The sequence below is a fragment of the Nuphar pumila genome, chromosome 5 (assembly GCF_984573655.1).
Source record: "Nuphar pumila chromosome 5, dmNupPumi1.hap1.1, whole genome shotgun sequence".
NCBI classification, from domain to species: Eukaryota; Viridiplantae; Streptophyta; class Magnoliopsida; order Nymphaeales; family Nymphaeaceae; genus Nuphar; species Nuphar pumila.
The window spans coordinates 111,478,925-111,498,989 of record NC_143253.1 but is presented as its reverse complement, the minus strand read 5'-3'; the positions used below and the strand labels follow the sequence as shown (position 1 = coordinate 111,498,989).

General features: G+C 39.2%; 1 protein-coding gene across 3 annotated transcripts in view; it reads left to right on the top strand.

The window, feature by feature from the left end:
* LOC149838130 (Zinc finger C-x8-C-x5-C-x3-H type family protein) overlaps positions 1-16,250 on the top strand; it is a 46,964-nt gene extending 30,714 nt beyond the window's left edge. For all 3 annotated transcript variants that reach the window (XM_090006393.1, XM_090006391.1, XM_090006392.1), the window contains exons 8-11: positions 12,241-12,315; positions 13,154-13,365; positions 14,569-14,804; positions 14,914-16,250. In XM_090006393.1, coding sequence (XP_089862519.1) covers positions 12,241-12,315; positions 13,154-13,365; positions 14,569-14,804; positions 14,914-15,689 — 1,299 coding nt within the window. In that variant the 3' untranslated portion in view covers positions 15,690-16,250. The remainder of the gene's footprint in view (positions 1-12,240; positions 12,316-13,153; positions 13,366-14,568; positions 14,805-14,913) is intronic.
* Positions 16,251-20,065: the final 3,815 nt, after the last annotated feature.

The window sequence follows — 20,065 nt, the reverse complement described above, 5'->3', positions numbered from 1 at the left end:
TCTCTCTCTCTCCCTCTCTTTGTAACCCCCACCTCTCTCTCTCTCTCTCTTCGTAACCCTCACTCCATGCCTCTCTCCCTATCTTCGTAACCCCCAGCCCACGCCTCTCTCTCTCTCTCTCACTCGGTAACCTCACCCCATCGGCTCTTTCTCCCTCTCTTTGTAGCCCCCACCCCCACGTCTTACTCTCCATCTCTTCGTAACCCCTCACCCCTCCATCTCTTCGTAACCCCTCACCCCACCACTGTGTGTGTGTGAAAGAAAAAGAAGAATACGGGTTTGTCCCTCTCTCTCTCTCTTCGTTCTTCCTCTTTTTCTTAGTTCTTTCTCTCTTCTTCTTTTTCTTCTTCTTCTCCTCCCTGCCTTTCACCAACATAAAAAAGAAAGAAAAAAATAGATTGAATTTTTTTAAAATTTTGAACAAAAATGACCTTGGGTGCAGGTTGACCACACCCAGGTGTTTTTTACCACACCGGCGGCCTATTAGCCGAGTCCCTGTGACATAGGTTAAGAGGAGAATGAAGAAAATGAGAGAGTAGACCCAAAGGGAAGGAGAAAGAAGGAAGACAAATGTGGAGATTTAGGGAATAGAGGTGGGAGAGGGAAAAAACAGGGGGAAAGAAGGGAGTCATACCTTAGATGGATTTCACACCAAATGAGGGATTGGCTTTGATTCCATAATACTTTTTGAGGGAGGAACAAAGAGGATGGATCTTCTTGTTGAGACAGTGCTTTAAACCCTAAAATAATTTCTCGTGGAGGGGTTGCGCACAATCTTCTATTAAGAAGAGAAGCCCTAATGTGGGCCAATACATGAAACCAACATAATATCAAATATTGCAACAATGGCACTCTAAGGTGGTGTCCAACAATATACACATAATAACAATGAAGAATATGCACAACATAAACACAAACAAATAGATGATGTACAACATCAAGGAGTTTTAGCACGAATCTTGAGGCAGCAATTGTATGAAGTTATGCTTGGTTTGTCCAAATTGGCTTTTTGAGATTCATAAAGCAAACATGAGTTAGTGCTATTTGGTAGCCAACTTTTTCTCTTTTTCCTTTGGGGAGTCTTGAGTCTTGACAAGGAGATTGCCAACTGTTGAACCCTAGACGAAGGGACTGAAAGAATCTGAATAGGGCTTCAAGATGAAAGAATCTGAATAGGGCTTCAAGATAGTGCGCCTTCAAGCTTTGGAGAATAGCCTTCAATCTGAAAATACAAAATAAAGAGAAGAGAGGAGAGGGGGAGAGGAGGAGGATGCCAAATGGAAAGTAGGGCACGTTAAAAGTATCGTGACCCTCTCTTAATAAGATATATATAGGATCTAACACTACTGAACAAAATACATGAAAAATATACAGGATTACAAGTATGCCACCGCCCAAGCATGGGGAAAGCATACGCTCGGATATGGATCCAATATCGGATCCATATCCGATACAAATACAATTCTAACATCCCCCCTCAAGTTGTGCATGAGTTTTCATCATGCCCAACTTGTTCTTCAAATGCCAAAACTGTGATCCAGTGAGTCCTTTGGTGAAAAGATCAGCAACTTGTTCAGAAGTATGTATATATGCAGGGGAGATTTCCTCATCTTCTATTTTCTGACGAATGAAATGTTGATCAATCTCAATGTGCTTGGTACGACTGTGAAGTATGGGATTGAATGAAATTTTAATGGCACTTTGATTGTCAACCAGCATGGAAGATTGAGCAATAGGAAGAGATAATTCCCCAAGGAGGTGACGAAGCCAAGTAGCATCGGCAGTGCCAGCAGCCATGGCCCTATATTCAGCTTCTGTGCTGGATTTTGCAATGGCGCGTTGTCTGCGACTACTCCAACAGACAAGATTAGAATTGAGAAAGACACAATAGCCAGAAACAGATCGGCGTTCATCAAGATCGCTTCCCCAATCAGCATCAGTGTAAGTAGAGATAATATGACCATCCACAGTAGGAGACATGCGTTTATAAGTAAGTCCATCGCCAATAGTCCCCTTGAGATAACGTAAGATACGCTTGACAGCTTCCATATGAGTGTCTGTGGGAGCATGCATAAACTGGGAAACTTGATTGACAGCATATACAATGTCGGGCCGAGTGAATGTCAAATATTGAAGTTTCCCAACAATACTGCGGTAAAGGGTAGGAACAGGATATGCAGGACTGCCATCTGAAACGTTCAACTTTGCATGCAAAACGCTGGGCGTGTTAATGGGCTTACAATCAGACATACCAGAGGATGTGAGAATGTCAAGGGCATACTTGTGTTGAGAAAGAGTGAGGGAATCCTCAGTCCTGTCTAATTCAACACCCAAAAAATATCAGAGGTCCCCGAGATCTTTCATTTTGAAGTGTTGTTCTAACACTTCTTTGATTTGGACGATATGAGAGGAAGTATTTCCCGTGAGAACAATGTCATCCACATATATCAATAACCAAGTAGTGATCCCTCCTTTGTGATAGATAAAAAGAGAATGATCAAGAGCACTCTTCTGAAAACCAGCTTCTTGAATGTGAAGGGAGAACCTTTCAAACCATGAACGAGAAGCCTGTTTTAACCCATATAATGACTTGTGCAACTTGCATACCCATAGATTAGAATCATTAGTAGCATATCCTGGTGGCTGTTCCATGTAGACGTTCTCTTTGAGGAAACCATGAAGAAAAGCATTTTTGACATCAAGTTGATGTAATGACCATCCAAAAGTAACAGCAAGAGAGAGAATAACTCGAATGGTACTCATCTTAACAACAGGGCTGAAAGTCTCATCATATTCTTCCCCATGTTGTTGAGTGAAACCTCTAGCCACAAGTCGAGCTTTATACCTATCAATACTGCATCTGGTTTATATTTGATTTTATAAACCCATTTAGACCCAACAACATTCTTATCCCTTGGCCGTGGAACGACTTCCCATGTTTGACATTCATTCAAGGCTTCCATTTCTTCATTCATGGCTTCAATCCAACGGGAATTTTGAGAGGCCTGAGAATAACACTCTGGTTCAGTCTGTTTATGCAAACTGGTCATAAAAAGCTGAAAATCCAAAGTGAAAGTGTTATAGCTTATCCATCTATCCACGGGATGTCTCGCTCGAGTGGACCTTCGTGGATGAGAAGGAACAATGACAGAATCAGTAGTAGAGGCAGGAGTGCGATGAGAATAAACCAAGCCAGAAAATCTGTCTAAAGGAGGATCAACCATCTGAGTATCAGACATGTCTGTTTCAATGTGAGTACTATCCATCTGGGCATCAGACATTTCTGCTTCAATGTGAGTACTGTCAGAAGGGGCTGGAAAAGTGGTCGGTTGAATCCCATCGCCTAAGATATTAGCACATAACCATGGATCATATAGTCTGGACGCTGAATCATGAATAGCCTTAGAAGAAGTGTGAAACTGCAATCTGAGTTCATCAAAAACAACATGTCTTGAAATATGTATACGGTCTGTTAGGGGATTATAGCACCTATAGCCTCGATAATGGTCTGCATAGCCCACAAACTGACACATTATAGCCCGAGCCTGAAGTTTGTTCCGGAGGCTGGAATCAACATGAACATAGCAAATGCATCCAAAAACCCGAAGCTCATCATACTTAGGATGCTCATGATTCAAAAGAAAGAAAGGAGATTTCCCTGCGAGAAGAGCTAAAGGCAATCGATTTATAACATAAACGGCCGTGTGAAATGCCTCAGTCCATAGAGTCATAGGGAGATCAGTGTCATGGAGCATGCTTAAGGCAGTCTCTACAATGTGTCGGTGCTTGCGTTCTGCAATGCCATTTTGCTGTGGTGTGTGTGGACAAGATATCTGTCTAGTGATGCCATGATTTAGCAAGTATTCAGTAAATTCAGATGATAAATATTCACCACCACCATCACATTGAAAATGCACTATGTTGGATGAAAATTTATTTTTGATGAGGGCATGAAATTGGCTAAACAAACGGAACACTTCAGATTTGTGTTTTATGAAGTGTATCCATGTATAGCGAGAAAAAGAATCAACAAAAATGACATAGTATCTACTGCCGGAAGGAGATGAGACAGGAGCTGGTCCCCAAACATCAGAGTAAATCGTTTCAAACAATTTAGAAGCTCTTTTATTGATGGAATTAAAAGGAAGGGCATGACTCTTACAAAGTTGACAGCTTGAGCACATGCCTGACTCACTAACAGGTCTCAGACTGGATTTGTGCAACAATCCATTATTAACAAGGCTAGAAATAAAAGAATGACTACAATGGCCTAATCGATTATGCCAAATGGACGGCATATCAATTTGAGTCAAATTGACTTCATTCGGACTGATAGGAAAAGAAACAGATGAACTGGACTTGGACACTGGAGGAGCTTCTTTGAGGACGTACATGTTGCCTTCACGAATTCCTTCAGCGAATATCGTCTTGGTGAGAGGATCCTTGACAAAAACAGAGGAAGGAGTGAATTCAACTGATGTGGAAGAGTCATCAATGAGTTTAGATATTGAAATAATGTTTTTCTTGACATTAGGGACGACTAAAACATTGTGTAAAGGAAGAGAAGTATGCGGCAAAGAAACATATGCATTACCAATGTGAGTAATTTTGTGGTGAGTGCCATCAACTGTAACTACAGAACCTTTTGCTAAATATGGAGATGCACTAGAGAGTTTACCTGCATCATCAGTCACATGGGCGACAGCACCAGAATCCACATACCAGACACCATCATCATTTTGCTTGAGATTCAGATTAGAAATAGCTGTCATTAAGAGTTGTTGTGCATCGGGCGTGAATGAGGAGGAAGACGCTCTAGAAATGATAGAGGGGGTTGGCCTGTGATCACGTCGACCTCCCTTAGCTTTGTTCTGAGGATTGTGCCAACATTCAGATTTAACATGTCCTCTCTTGTTGCAATAGAAACATGTAGGGATACGCTTTGGCATGTTAACAAGAGTGCTGCCCTGAGGAGTAGGAAGAATACCCTTTCCTTGTCCGGATGTATGAGCCCAAGTATGTGCACGCTGTCCTGACACACCATGTGTAGAAGTAACTAAAATACTGGGCGAAGTAGAAATGGAAGCATCATGCCTGTGAACTCTACTAGCCTCATGCTGGATCAATTTTGCCTTTAAGTCTTCAAAAGAGGGTAAGACAGGGAGAACCTCCAGAGCAGTGCAAAATATATCAAACTCTGACCCTAGACCAATAAGAGCCTGCTGAACTTTATCCTTGTCTGAAATAGGATGGCCAATAACAACAAGTTGATCGCTTACATTTTTAATCTCATAGAGATACTCAAGTACAGATCTGGAGCCTCTATTTATGCTTTGAAATTGACGCTTCAATTGAAGATATCTAGCTTCTGAAACTTGAGAGTATGTATTTGCAAGCGTATTCCATAGTTGAAAAGCTGAGATATCATCATCTATACCTGCAAGCACTTCTTCAGAGAGGGTAGAAGTAATATAAGCAACTAAAGCCTGATCATGTGCCATCCATACGGCATATGCTGGATTAGGGATATTATCTGTAGCAGTCACCGAACTAGTAGCATCCTTTGTTTCACCCAAAATCAATTCAGGCGGGGCTGGAGTAGAGCCATCAATATGACCATATAGACAATGGTTCTTAATGAAAGGGACTATCTGACGTTTCCACGTCAAATAGTTGGAATGGGTTAACTTTTGGGAGATGAGTTGGGAGAGAAAACTCGAAGAGAGGGTAGACATGATTATGCTGATATAATATTTGCGTTTCCAAAGGTACTCGGCTGAAGGATCAGGCACTCGGCTGAAGGATGAGGATCAGGCACTCGGCTGAAGGATCAGGAACTCGGCTGAAGAATGAAGATCAAACTCAGCAGATCGTGGCCTGGTTGACAGGCGTGATGAAGAAGGCAGACGTAACTCAGCAGTTCGTCGATCGTGGCTGGAGAAGACTCGCTCGTGGCTGGAGAAACAGGCGTCGATCGTGGGTTGCTCTGATACCATGAAAGAATCTGAATAGGGCTTCAAGATGAAAGAATCTGAATAGGGCTTCAAGATAGTGCGCCTTCAAGCTTTGGAGAATAGCCTTCAATTTGAAAATACAAAATAAAGAGAAGAGAGGAGAGGGGGAGAGGAGGAGGATGCCAAATGGAAAGTAGGGCACGTTAAAAGTATCGTGACCCTCTCTTAATAAGATATATATAGGATCTAACACTACTGAACAAAATACATGAAAAATATACAGGATTACAAGTATGCCACCGCCCAAGCATGGGGAAAGCATACGCTCGGATATGGATCCAATATCGGATCCATATCCGATACAAATACAATTCTAACAGGGACCCTGTATGGGTTGCAGCATGAGTTCTCTCTGGATGCCATGGGGGCCAGTTGTAGGTAAATCATCCCATATTGATGTTGTCTACCTTTGTCTTGCTATGGTGCTTGATGCAAATGGGGCTTGGTTGTTTCATTCTATGGTTCAACTAGAGCTGGATGAAGAGTAGCGAAAAAAATAGTAGCATTACCTATCCAACTTATGCCCATTTATGATTTAGTTGGGTTCGGATTTGGATAGTCTAGTGTGGAACCGACTTGGAAGTGAAATGTACCCACAATAGGACCCATTAAAAGATATGCGGTTAAATAAATCTGATTTTATGTGCCATATTAAAAAAATAACATTATGTGAGATTACTGTGACATATTTTATTATTTATTAAATGCTAAGTAAATCATGATAAAATAAAAATATTCATGCCTATTAAGAAATTAAATGTTCCTTATTCCTTTATTTATTTATATGTGGTTCTTATACTAATCTCCTATGTTACACGGTAGAACTCAGGTACAGCTGGTGTAATCTACTTGTTTTTTATAAAAGGTTGCAAGGGGTACTACTGTGTCTATGAAAATTTTGCTGGCAATGACATCTCTCTCTCTCTCTCTCTCTCTCTCTCTATATATATATATATATACGCCTTCATCCCAAAACAATTGGGGTCGGCGATATGAACCAACAAAGAAAATCATTATGGGTCTTCCACATGAATCCTTCTCCTCCATTCATTTCTATCCAATGCCATGTCCTCGGTGAGGTTCAAAGCATTCATATCCTTTCTTATCACCTCCATCCATGTCTTCTTAGGCCTACCCCGACCTCTTTTAACTAATATATTTTCCCATTTCTCCATCCTTCTAACTGGAGCATCATTTGGCCTTCGTCGAATATGTCCAAACCACCGTAAACGATTCTCTCTCATCTTATTTTCAATGGGTGCAACGCCTACCTTCTTACGTATCTCCTCGTTCAGAATCTTATCTTTTATTGTATTTCCACACACGCATCTCAGCATACGCATCTCAGCTACACTCATTTTTTGAATATGATGTCTCTTGGCAGCCCAACATTCCGTACTATATAGTAAAGCGGGCCTAATAGTCGTCCTATAAAACTTTCCCTTCAACCGCAGTGGCATTCTACGATCGCACAACACTCCAGTTGCACTCTTCCATTTCATCCACCCAACCTTTATCCTATGATTTACATCTCCATCAATTTCTCCATACTTTTGAATGATAGATCCCAAATATTTGAAAGAATCATCCACCGGTATTTCGTGCTCACCAAGCTTCACTACACTCTCATCACTACTTCGTTGCTTACTAAATCGACATTCCATGTATTCTGTCTTACTCTTACTCAACTTAAAACCTCTTGCTTCCAATGTCTGTCTCCATAATTCTAACTTAGCATTAACCCCAACTCTAGACTCATCAATCAAAACAATATCATCAACATACACCACGGCACATTTTCTTGAATTGATCTCGTAAGCTCATCCATCACTATAACAAATAGGAAAGGGCTTAAAGCAGATCCTTGATGTAACCCAACCGTTATAGGAAAATTGGTTGTCACCCCTCCACAAGTGCGAACATTGGTTACTACTCCTTCATACATATCTTTAATTATACTAATGTCCTTGAGAGAAACACCTTTCTTCATCATTGTCCACCAGAGAACGTCCCTAGTTACTCTATCGTAAGCCTTCTCTAAATCAATAAAAACCATATGCAAATCTTTGTTCCTCTCTTTATTTCTCTCAATAAGTTGTCTAAGAAGATGTATAGCTTTCATAGTTGATCTTCCAGGCATAAAACCAAATTGATTCTCCGATATCATGACAATCTTCCTCAACCTAGACTCAATCACCCTCTCCCAAAGTTTCATAGTATGACTCATGAGTTTTATACCACGATAGTTTGTGCAATCTTGTATATCACCCTTATTCTTATATAGAGGCACCAAAGTACTCTTCCTCCACTCATTAGGCATCTTATTTGTCCGCCAAATCTTGTTAAAAAGATTTGTCAACCATTCTAAACCTTTCTCTCCCAAGCATTTCCAAGCCTCGATAGGTATACCATTTGGGCCAACTGCCCTTCTTGATTTTATTTTCTTCAAAGCCTCTGCAATTTCTTTCTTTTGAATCTTGCGCATGAAGTCACGATTCATCTCATGAAAAGGAATTGAAAAGTCTCCAAGATCCTGAGCATGACTTTCATTAAATAACTTATCAAAATAATCTTTCCATCTCTCCTTAATCTCCTCATCTTTGACTAAAACCCTTTGCGTTTCATCTTTGATACATTTAACCATACCCAGATCCCTCGATTTCCTATCTCTCATCTTTGCAAGCCTATAAATATCCTTCTCACCCTCTTTGGTATCCAACTTGTCATAAACCTCCTTATATACCTTATCCCTCGCGTTCCAAACTACTTTTTTAGCTTCCTTCTTTTGCTATCATATACTTCTCCAAATTCTCATTATCACGATTTTTACTTAGATTTCTATAACACTCTCTTTTAACCTTAATAGCTAATTTGACATCCTCGTTCCACCACGATGTATCCTTACCTAGCGGTGCACCGCCTTTAGACTCACCCAATACCTCCTTAGCCACCTTTCTCATGCCACCCGCTATCTTATTCCACATAGATTCTGAATCCTCCTCGAGACACCAATCAACTTCCTTAACTACCTGCTCTACAAACATTCCTTGTTTAGCTTCTTTCAGTGCCCACCACTTAATTCTAGGATCTATCATATGTCTATCCCTTTTGCGGTATTGTCTAATTCTAAGATCTAAAATTAAGACTCTATGCTGTGTAGCTACACTTTCTCCCGGTATAACCTTACAATCGATGCAACAACCCCTATCTCTCTTTCTAAGTAGGAAAAAATCTATCTGACTCGTATTAACCCCACTTTTAAATGTTACTAGGTGAGACTCCCTCTTCCTAAACCAAGTGTTTGCTAAGATCATATCATAGGACAAACCAAAATCTAAAATCCTTTCTCCACTTTCGTTTCTTTCTCCTATACCATAGCCTCCATGGATACTCTCAAATCCATCCCTACTAATGCCTACATGCCCATTAAGGTCACCGCCGATGAAAAACCTTTCTCCATAAGATATCCCTTGTACTACTCCATCTAAATCTTCCCAAAATTGACGCTTAATGGAATCATATAAACCTACTTGAGGTGCATAAACACTAATAATATTAATAATATTCGTACTACGGACCTCAACTACATTATCTATAAACTCACGACTCATAACAATCCCTACTCCATTCCTATTCCTATTTATTCCTGTATATCAAATCTTATATCCCCAAGGTTCTATCACTTTTGCTTTCTCACTACCCATTTGGTCTCTTGTAGACATAAAATATCAATCTTTCTCCTACACATAACATCTACTAACTCTACCAACTTACTAGTTAAAGATCCTATGTTCCAAGTGGCTAACCTAATTTTATGGTCTTGGAGTAACTTCTTTACCCCCACCCATCCAACAAAGTGAGGGAACCCTTGCCTATTTGACACCACACCCGGGCGCCGGTGTGACGCGTCGCTTCCGGGCGACGACCTAGCAACCCTTGCCCATTTATCACTGCCTTCGGGCCTATAGAGTACAACGCGTCGCTCAGTAGGGAACACCCCAACGAAATTCTCATATTGGTTCATATTCATAGGGTATGACTAAGTTTTTATGCTGGCTGTCACAGGCCTACCGCAACCCTCCTCCTTTATCCGGGCTTGGGACCGGCAGTGTATAACTAAACAGTTATACACATGCCGAGTTATATATATATATATATATATATATATATATATATATATATATATATATATATATTAGGAACCCCCTAGTTGGAACTGAGTAGGAAGTTGTTTTGACCAAATCTAACCCCATAGATGTGTTCAGTATGGTCAAAATAGTAGGAACCAACTCTTGGATCATATTTTTTCGACATAAAAATACAATTTTATGAGGGTTGAAAATTTGGTACATTGTAGGCCGATGATGTGTTCAGCTCGGTTCGGATCTGTCACAAACAATACTTGTTCATACCCATCTCATGAACGGTTTGAATAACAAAACAAGCCGAGTTTCCGGGTCGAGCTCTAACTCACATGATCATGAGTGTTGTTCAACTCGTGAGATTATACAAACTTGATGCGAAATCACAACTATCGTTCAGCTCGTGAGAGTGCATGAGCTTGGCTCAACAAGCAAGATCACGAGTCTTGTGAAGGAGAAGAAACAAGGAGTCTAAGAGACGAAGACACTAAACTGCCAAAACCAAGGTTGCTAAACTAGGAAGTGGAAGCGGGAAACGAATCAAATGATACGGGAAGCGGAAGCGAGAAGCGATGCATTTTAGAATATATAGGAAGCAGAAAGCGTGGAATAAAAAAAATATAAGAATTGAATGGGAATAGAAATTGAACGCAAATAAAAACTAAAATAAAAGTGACTATTATTAAATTTCATGATTTTTTAGTGTAAGAGTTAAATTTTTAACAAAATCTAAAAATGATGACTGCCAATTTAAAGAAAGTATATGGAAGTGATTGAGAAGCGTGAGAGAAAACACACAAAAAGACATGAAAAGTAAAGTGAGAAAGCATATAAAAAGAGTAAATGAAGCTCATGAAAAGCATAGAAGAAGCGTGGGAGAATCGAGATTCCCATCAAGTTTCAAAAGCGAGGAGTATTGCGCTTCCAAAATCGAGTTTCCGTGAAGTAGGCTTCCCATCTATCTAAGAATCTTTTGGTAACTCTTGCCAAAACCATTTTGTATATTTTTGTTTTTAAATAAAATTAATTTTTTAAGTCAAATCAATTTCTTTTCAAATATTCATGATGAGTTTTTGTCAGTTGCTCATCATAGTGTTTTTGACTAAAAAGAAAGAAATGTAGAAAAAGGGTAATTGAAGTTACAAATTTACCTATTAACGGTGTGATGCAATATATGAAAAAAAATCCGTAATAAAATATTTAATTGAGGTTATAACTGTAATTACAAAAAAATATTTTATTACTTAAGGATGGTGATGGCTTTTCTCTAGTCATTTCAAATCATTTTTAAATATAAAATTAAAATATTACAGAAATGCCATCATTATTCACTTTTAAAATTCAGAAAAATAACGAAGATGCCATTCATATTTATAAAATGTATGACATTTTATATTATGTTATATTATATATAAAACATTTTATTATATATATGGATTACAATTATATTATATAAACGAGCAATCCAGCTCAAACAAGTTTGCAAGTTTAAGACCAGTCAAACACCTCGATGGCTCGTTAAGATGACGAGCCTAAACGAGTTGAGCCGAGATGAACATGCAATGTTTGTATTTGTCTTGGTTAGACATGTCGAGCCAGCTCATGTTTGACTCGTCAGCTAAATGAGCTGAACATGAACGAGCTTGGGACGAGCCGAACCATGAGCGGCTGGGTTCGTTGACCAGCCCTACCCACGAGTGTAGCTAATATTATCCCTATATATGTATATACTAATGAAGGTACAAAAATCTTGAGCTGAAAATCATAGGTTCAAGCTGTATCTACTCACTCTGACCACATATATGTGTTCAACATGGTTTGTTTGCCAAGGGTCAAACCTTGGATTATGTTTTTTGTTTTTTTTTTTTTTGTGTAAAAATTTGATCTTTTGAGTCATGAAATTCTGGTACATTGTGGGCTGTTAGTTTTTGAAGCTTTTAGAAAACCTGTTTACATGTTACAACTGCATGATTCAAAACCTTTTTTCTACTAAACAAACATTTGAATGTAGCAGTACTGATGAATGATTATGCTTGTTTGAAATGCCATCTTAACCTTTCACTTCTCTATTGTTTGTGTCTCAGATAACTTTTGAATTTGTGGGAGTGACTCGCTGGAAGGTTGCTATATGTGGAGAATACATGAAGTCAAGGCACAAGGTAAAATTGGTTCAAAGTTCCAAGTGCAGTCATTTGTATCATTTTTGTATTGAGAAAACTGCTTTTATCTCTTGGAAAATGGACAAAATCATCCAGCATCCCGTCTTTATGGAAATAGAACCCAAACAACTTAGTTTCCTCCTTTCATTTTTAATCTAAATCTTGGAATCTTTTCTTGTGTGTGTGTGTGTGTGTGTGTATGTGTGTGTGTGTGTGTGTGTGTGTGTGTGTGTGTGTGTCGGGGGTGGGTGGGGAGGGTTGAATTCTTAGTGCCTTCCCATCTATGTTTTTCTCCCTTTTAGTTCATCACTTTTTTTCTTGAAAATTTATGTGAAGTAATGATGCATGTTTGAAAAATTAGAGTCTGCATCCTGCTTATATTTTAAACTTCTTTGCATCAGCAATAGCATAAACTTTTATTGTCTGACAAATTATCTTTTTGTTTGCTTCAGCAGTGCTGCCTTAAAGATTAAGCTTTCTCACTTCACTAAACAATTTATTGTCTGAAAAAGATGAAGATTTTCATTTTTCTTTTTTATTGATTTACTTGGTGAAATTTCCTCCACTGTGCATTGGGCATCTCTTTTATTCTGGGACTTGGAGACCAGTGCATAGACTAAGACCTGATTGGGGATTCATGCGGCAGGGCACATCTAGGTCTTTATCTGAGTGGAGAGAATTTCCATTGAATTGAGCAAAGTTTATATGACCTTGGGTCCACCTAGTACATTTTTTTTGTGTCCCCTGAATTTTGTCAGCAATTTTAAACCCTGAGTTGAAGAACTACTGGGTCATCTGTCACTATGTTTCACTTATTTGGCGCTGGAATTCTTACCAGACATGCTCTAGGGGGAGTGCTTGTAACTTCATCCACTGCTTCCGCAATCCAGGTGGAGATTATGAATGGGCTGATTGGGACAGTCACCCTCCTAGATACTGGGTGGAAAAGATGGTGTCTTTATTTGGACCTTCAGCAAGGGATGTAGAAGAAGGAAAAGGAAAACATGGGGAGCAGGTAACCTCAAATAAGAAGACTCCTAGTGATTCCAGGTATGTTGACCAGAAGGCTTATCTTCTTTTTATTTTTTTCCCTATAAATGCCAGAAACCATGTCCAGCGCTAGTAATTAACATCAATCATCTACCCTGGGCTCAGACAATCTATTTCTGTAGGACCGCAATATAGATGCGGTACAACCATGGATGCAGGCCATAGTCACAGACATAGGAAATATTTTGAAATGTGATATCACTGTAAATTCATGAAATGATACTAAAGGCAATATTTTGAGAACATCAAAAATTTATATATATATATATATAATATCACAATATTATCATTTGTTTACTTCTTTTCTATATATTGTCTATGTTTTTTCTTCTTTCTTTTATATTTTTACTTATTTCTTTTATTAGGTATATTCTATTATCTAGACATGTTATTTTCTTATTTTTAATACTTTTATATTTAAAAAAAAATAAAGTGCCAATATTTTCAGGGGTTTTCTAGAGATTTATCAGCTAAATGCGTAAACCTATGGCTATATTATTGCAAGATTGCCTTGTCAAGATGTTGCTGAGACTGATATTTGCGACCATGATGTAGACTCCCTGAAGATTCTGATGACTAGGCATAGATTGACTTTTTGTTTCTGACTTCCAGATACTATGCAACTTAGCTCTAGTAATCTGGTAAAATCGTTTCAAATTGTCATTTTATAGTGGAACATCTGTCAAGTATCTAGTAGCCAGTATAACCGATATTTTGAAAATATCGTGATAATAGAATCAAAATCATGTAAGCCGATAATATTTTCAAAATATCACAATATTTTCAAAATATCACCAGATATGAAAATATTGTGATATTATCGCGATTTTATCATATTTTTTTTATTTTTTTCTTATTTTATATATTTTAAACCATTTTTTGTATGGTTTTGTTTCTCTTGTATTTTAAAAACTTTTCAAACTCATTTCCTTAGATTTTTGTAAGAAAAATTGATACAAGACCTATTATTTTCTTATCTTTATTATTATTATTTTATATTTTTATAATGTTTAAAACTCCCGAGAATTTGTAAAAAAGAACCTAGTTTTAAAAATCTCTCCGAGAAATTACCTTGAATGATATAGGTGACTATTCTAGTAGGTGATAAAAATGTTTTGCTACTATCTAGTTCATTTTGATCTGAAATGTAACAACATTTATGGTTTTATCCTGCATTACATGTTATTTGTTGAACAATCACAGGCACCACTTCTCAAGGTCTAATACACGTGATGCCAATGGTGATTCTGGTGTGGAAATTTCTGATGAAAATGGTGGGTTCCATCACCGGGAACGTTCGAGGAGAAAGGTGGGCCACCATCATAGTCGAAGTCGCTCTTCAAAAAGAGTTGTGGCTAAACATTTTGATGATAATGAACAATCTTATGAGGTGCATGATCGTAATGTCTGCACTGACAGAGAGTATTCAGATGAGGGTGGTAAGTTTTCTAATCACAAACATTTAAAATATAGTGAATGTCAATCATGGTCAAAGTTCCCAAGGATTTAAGGCTTATCATACTGATTATGAGCATTCATGTGAGGCAGGATATTTGGGTAGTGATGCTGACAAGGTGTATTCTGATGAAGATGGTTCGAGCCACTATAGTGGACGTTCAAGTGGGAGATTGCGCCACCACCATAACGGAAGTGGTTCAACCCAGAGAGGCGGATGTTTGCACATTGATGATTTTCATCATTCACAGAAAGAAGCAGGTTGGATTGGTGATGCACGAAGAGAATACTCTGATGAAGATGGTCGATCTCATCATGGTGAGCCCTCAAGCAGGAAAAACCGCTACCACCATAGCCATGGTTCTTCCCAAAGGAGTGAAGCTTGCAAAGATAATCATGAGGGACATAGTGAAAGATTGAACACCAGAAAAGTTTCCAGTGATGGCATTCTTGTGGGCAGAAAATCTGTTGAGCGTTCTAATAGTGATAAATATAATGGTGGCTACCATGAAAATGTGAATTCAAGCAAAGACTCTGCTCATCAATACTTGGTTCAAGGTAGAATAGTTTCAGACAAGGGAAACCATTCCAGTGATGATCCAGAGAGTTCGGATAGGAGGCATCTCTCTAGTTCAAGAGAGAAAAAAAGCAGAACAAAGGCTAACCGGAAGAAAAGGGACAATGGCATTGAAGACTCGGATGATCTCAAGCCAGAGAAAAGGATTTCTAGACAGGATCTATCTGCATATGATGAGAGCAAGCCTGATGCTGTAGAAAAGGAGCGGCTTGCAAGGAAAAAGAGCAAGCACCGGCATTCTGACAGGCAGGGAGATGATTATAGCAGGATGAGGAGAGGGACATCAGATTGAGCCTTATGAGTTGATAGTATGACTATGTGGGTGGTCTGTGTGTTGACATCTGCATGGATTTGGCGTGGCTATGTTCTCCAGCATAAGAATCGTGGTGATTTCATCAAGGTTCCTTGACAACTACTCTTGATATGAAATTTGAGGTGCATCAACCGTAGTTTGAGAACATTGTGCAAAGTTTCAAAACATCAAGGCTCGACCTGACGAGTGCATATATCAATTCTTGTTTGATTTGAATTATAGAGGAAATAGCTAATTTCAGATTAGAAAAAGAAACGAGTAGTGTGACTTGCTATGCTGCAGCAGATGGACTGGAAACTTCTTAAAAACTTGGAAGCTTTCTTCAAGAGTGTGAACTTGTACATTTCAGAAGATTTAGGAAGAGGGTGCTTTCAGAGAATGAGAGGTTTACTTTCTCCAATGGGTAAATGAACATCTAGATATCTGAAATGTGCTTTCTTTCTTAGAGGATTTTATATGAAAATTTCCTTATAAAAGTCCGTATAGGACAGGCAACTTTTTGGTAAAAGGATGGAAAAAAATGCCACTCACTTTCCAGCTAATTTCATGTTTCGTACTGACTTTGAGCATCAGTTTTTACTCATTTCTGGTAATGTTTTTTAAATGCTTCACACTTCTCACATAGGGGACATCTCACTTGCATATTGCGTCCCACTTTTTTCCTGACACCCACTTCTTATTATGACAACCATGGACATTACCATGTGCAACTCCAATGGTCATGTATACGTCTCAAAGATACGGATTGTCCAACATTAATTGCGGACGTGGCCGTGGTCGGTTGGTTTAGAAGTCCGCAATAACTCCATATTTGTACGTCAAAACTTTGACAAGGAGGTGGTTGGGGAGCTGCCCTCATATTCTAACGGATACAGGAACTTGTTGCAGTGTACAGTGTTTGTGGGGTTTCTGCTGAAGGTGAAGGTGGAATTCAATGCATAAAAATGCGTAGGTGGTAAGTTTTTATCATCTTGATTCAATTATTGTGATATCGTGGAGGAAGTTACATCAGATCAATTATTTCTGATACCTTGGAGGAGGATGCAGCTCTGTTGTATGAAATTCTTCCGCTGCATCAAAGCCATGATCATCATCTATCTGAAGCATTGCGTGCTGATGGCATGGTGAGGATCTGCCGCATTGGAGCAGTCCTGTGTTATTTTGATTAACTTGATCCAGTGTACTAGAGTTGAATTCATATTCATATTTTCAATGTTAATAGTGTCCGATTGGTACAGTCCCATTGACCAAAGTGTCGGTACTTAGTTACTTGCGTTGCCACTTTCACGTTGGATTTTCCCCTTTTATCCTTGAGAGAGAGAGAGAGAGAGAGACTGCTTAATTTGTGGGGTCACTCATTCCCTTTTTGAATTTGGGAGCAGACAAGATTTTTCTTTATTAATTTCTGTGAGACTTTTAGGCAACGAACTGAACTTGTGCATAATCGAATCCCTTTAGCTGTTGAAGAAATTGTCAGATAGAGTCGTTAACTGAAGGCTTATGATGAGTTATCCATATTCCATACTCAATTTCTATAACCCACCCTTTTCTATATACTCATAAAGGTAAAAACGCTCCAAACAAGGGCTACAGACACCTGGCTAGGCGGGTCTGCTTAGGACGTCACGAGATACCTGGCTGTGCTTCACTTATCGCAAGGTCGAAGCCAATGAAAAAAACGGAAGGTCGAAGCCAATGAAAAACTATCCCTTGTAGATGGAGGGAAGTACCCCTGGACGTAGTTACCAGGAAGCCAAAATGGACACGGCAAGCAATGCATGGAGTGGAAGCAGGGAGAAAGAGAGGGAGAAATGATGGAGAAGCCAGAGAAACAAAAGAAAAGCGAATTAGGAAGCAAGTTCCCCCCTCCTCCCTTTTGTGAGGAAGTCGTGGCACTTCCCACTTTGGAAGCGTGTTTCCACCCTATAGTGGCGCTTTCGGAAACTATGCTCCTAAACATTATACAACAGACAACGGAACAGGGCCACAGTCAACGTGACAACTCTCGCTGAAGATGGCATGTCCGAACCATAATCGTGGTTTTTCCTCATTATAAAAAAACAGCATATTAACTATGAGATTGCCCCAGGAGGGTTGGCATAGTGGGGTAAGGCCTTGGCTGCTAGACGGGCAGTCAAGGTTCGATTCCCATGGGTGTCGCCCCTTTGTGTAAACCAACACATAGCATAGGCCCCGGGGGCAGGGGTCCTAGCCTCAAAGTTTTATGCTGTCGGCACGATGACCGTAGGTATGGCAGGCTGAACCAGTGCGACCAGGTCTTCGTGCCAGGTGTGATTTCTTCATGTTATAAATAAATAAAAAAAACTGTGATTAACATCAGGTTCAATTTAACCATTTACCTAAAATGCTGGGAAAGCGAATGCTCTTTGTGAGAACGTGAGCCTGTTTTTGCAATGTTTTTTTTGTAGGCATGTTTCTGCAATGTTGCACAAAAAAGTGGCTCGCCGTTTGACCTCCCTTCAGTGGGTTCATTGAGCAAGACATATGGGGCTTCACTCATCTAATGCTATTTAGGACTGTTGGCTCACGTGATCACTTGAACGATTCCTGCTATAAACCTCATCTTAATGGTTGTAAAAGGAGTAGATTAACCAGGGATGTCAACCAGTCGGATTTCGGTCAGGTTCGGAAAGAAAAAGATAAAACCGAATCCATGAAAAAAGATGAAATCGAATCCGAATCCAACTAGTCTAAAACCCGATATTTACACTTAATCGGATTCCCATCTTAGTCAGATTTGAGTTTTAATCAGATTTCAATGCAAAATTAATACCAAATCCGAATCCAATTTTTAATTGGATCTGGATTTATCTACCGAATCCGACTAATCGGATTTGGAATCAGGTCGGATTTTGGGTTACATCCGACCCACTGACATCCCTACCATTAATCATATCTAATTTAATTTTCTAAATTTAGACATGGTCTGATCTCTTAGGACATCAATATGCCTATGTTTTAACCGTTGCATAGCCTTAGGAAGATACTAAATACCTAGCATGGCTAAAGATCTTGAAATTTAAACCAGTGCATCAATTGCATTCTTCTTTTTTTCGATAAGGTTAGGCAAATTCTTACCAGTTCATTGCTAAAATTCTTAATTTTTTACAGTTCATAATCTGACGAAAACTAACCCAGCAGTTTGTGTTTCCAGGATCCAGCATGACCTATAACAGCAAGCTTAACTACATTTTTTTTATCCATATTCAGATACTAAACTCACTTGGAGTAGGTTGATTTGGTACATTCCTCGGCCCTCAATTTGATTATCGATCAATCAAACTAGATCTCTTTGAGAAGATTCAGTGATAACATTGAGGGACTTGTCCCATTCATAAAAAATGATTCTCACAAATCTCATCTTCTCTGAGCCATCATGATATTTGTTGGCTGGTTAACCAACCTAATGGGAGAAATTGGCAAGTGTGGCTTGGATCGTGAATCCTACCAGCCATTAATGGGAACAAGGGATATATACATTAATCTTTAGTTGTGTTTTCTTCATGTGACATGGCACCATCTACCGGCATTTGTCCAATTTTTGGCGCTAGGATTGCCACATTCAAATATATTGTCATAAGATGTTTTATTTTATTTTTTATGGCGAGCGCCGCGAACCGGGTCACTTAATAATGGGCCTGCCTCCCGGTGAGATAAACACCGGGTGGACACCCAAACTCTTACGAAGCCCACCAGTTAAAGGCACCTGCACACCTTGCGAACAGGTCCTTGCCTTTCTCACCGTTACTACAAACTGGCCCTTCTCTCAACAGCTGACAATTTGATCATGGTTAACCAAGCACCAAAATGGCCTTCATCAAATAGTTGTTAGTGTATTAACTTTTTAGAAATTAGTCCCTACCATATTCACTGTTTTGCAAATTGGTCTTTCTATAAGGGTTAGATCCATCAATTTGTCTGCCCTTTAACAGTTACACCCAGGAAAGCTAACAGTTGTTAACCCAAGAACTGATTTGCAAAGGGTTAATGAAAAGGCAGGAACCCATCAATGGCACATGGCAGGGGCTATACTGTCCAAATGGTAGGGATGTCAATGACAGGACCTGTTCTCAAGATGCAGGGTGATAAGGAGCTTAATGCACAAATATTTTTGCAATCATATTGCACCTGATCTTTTCACTTCTGTTTGGCCCCCCACCCACTGATCATGTTTCCAAGTTGTATAAAACAGAGGTATGATTTGGAATAAAAAAAAACCGTTTTGTGTTTGCCTTTATGTCAAAAAAAGGTTGCAAAGAACAAAGATGGAAATGCATGACATGTCCACTAAATCAAGACTGCCGGCAAGCCCGCGGAGTTTTACGCAGCCAAGA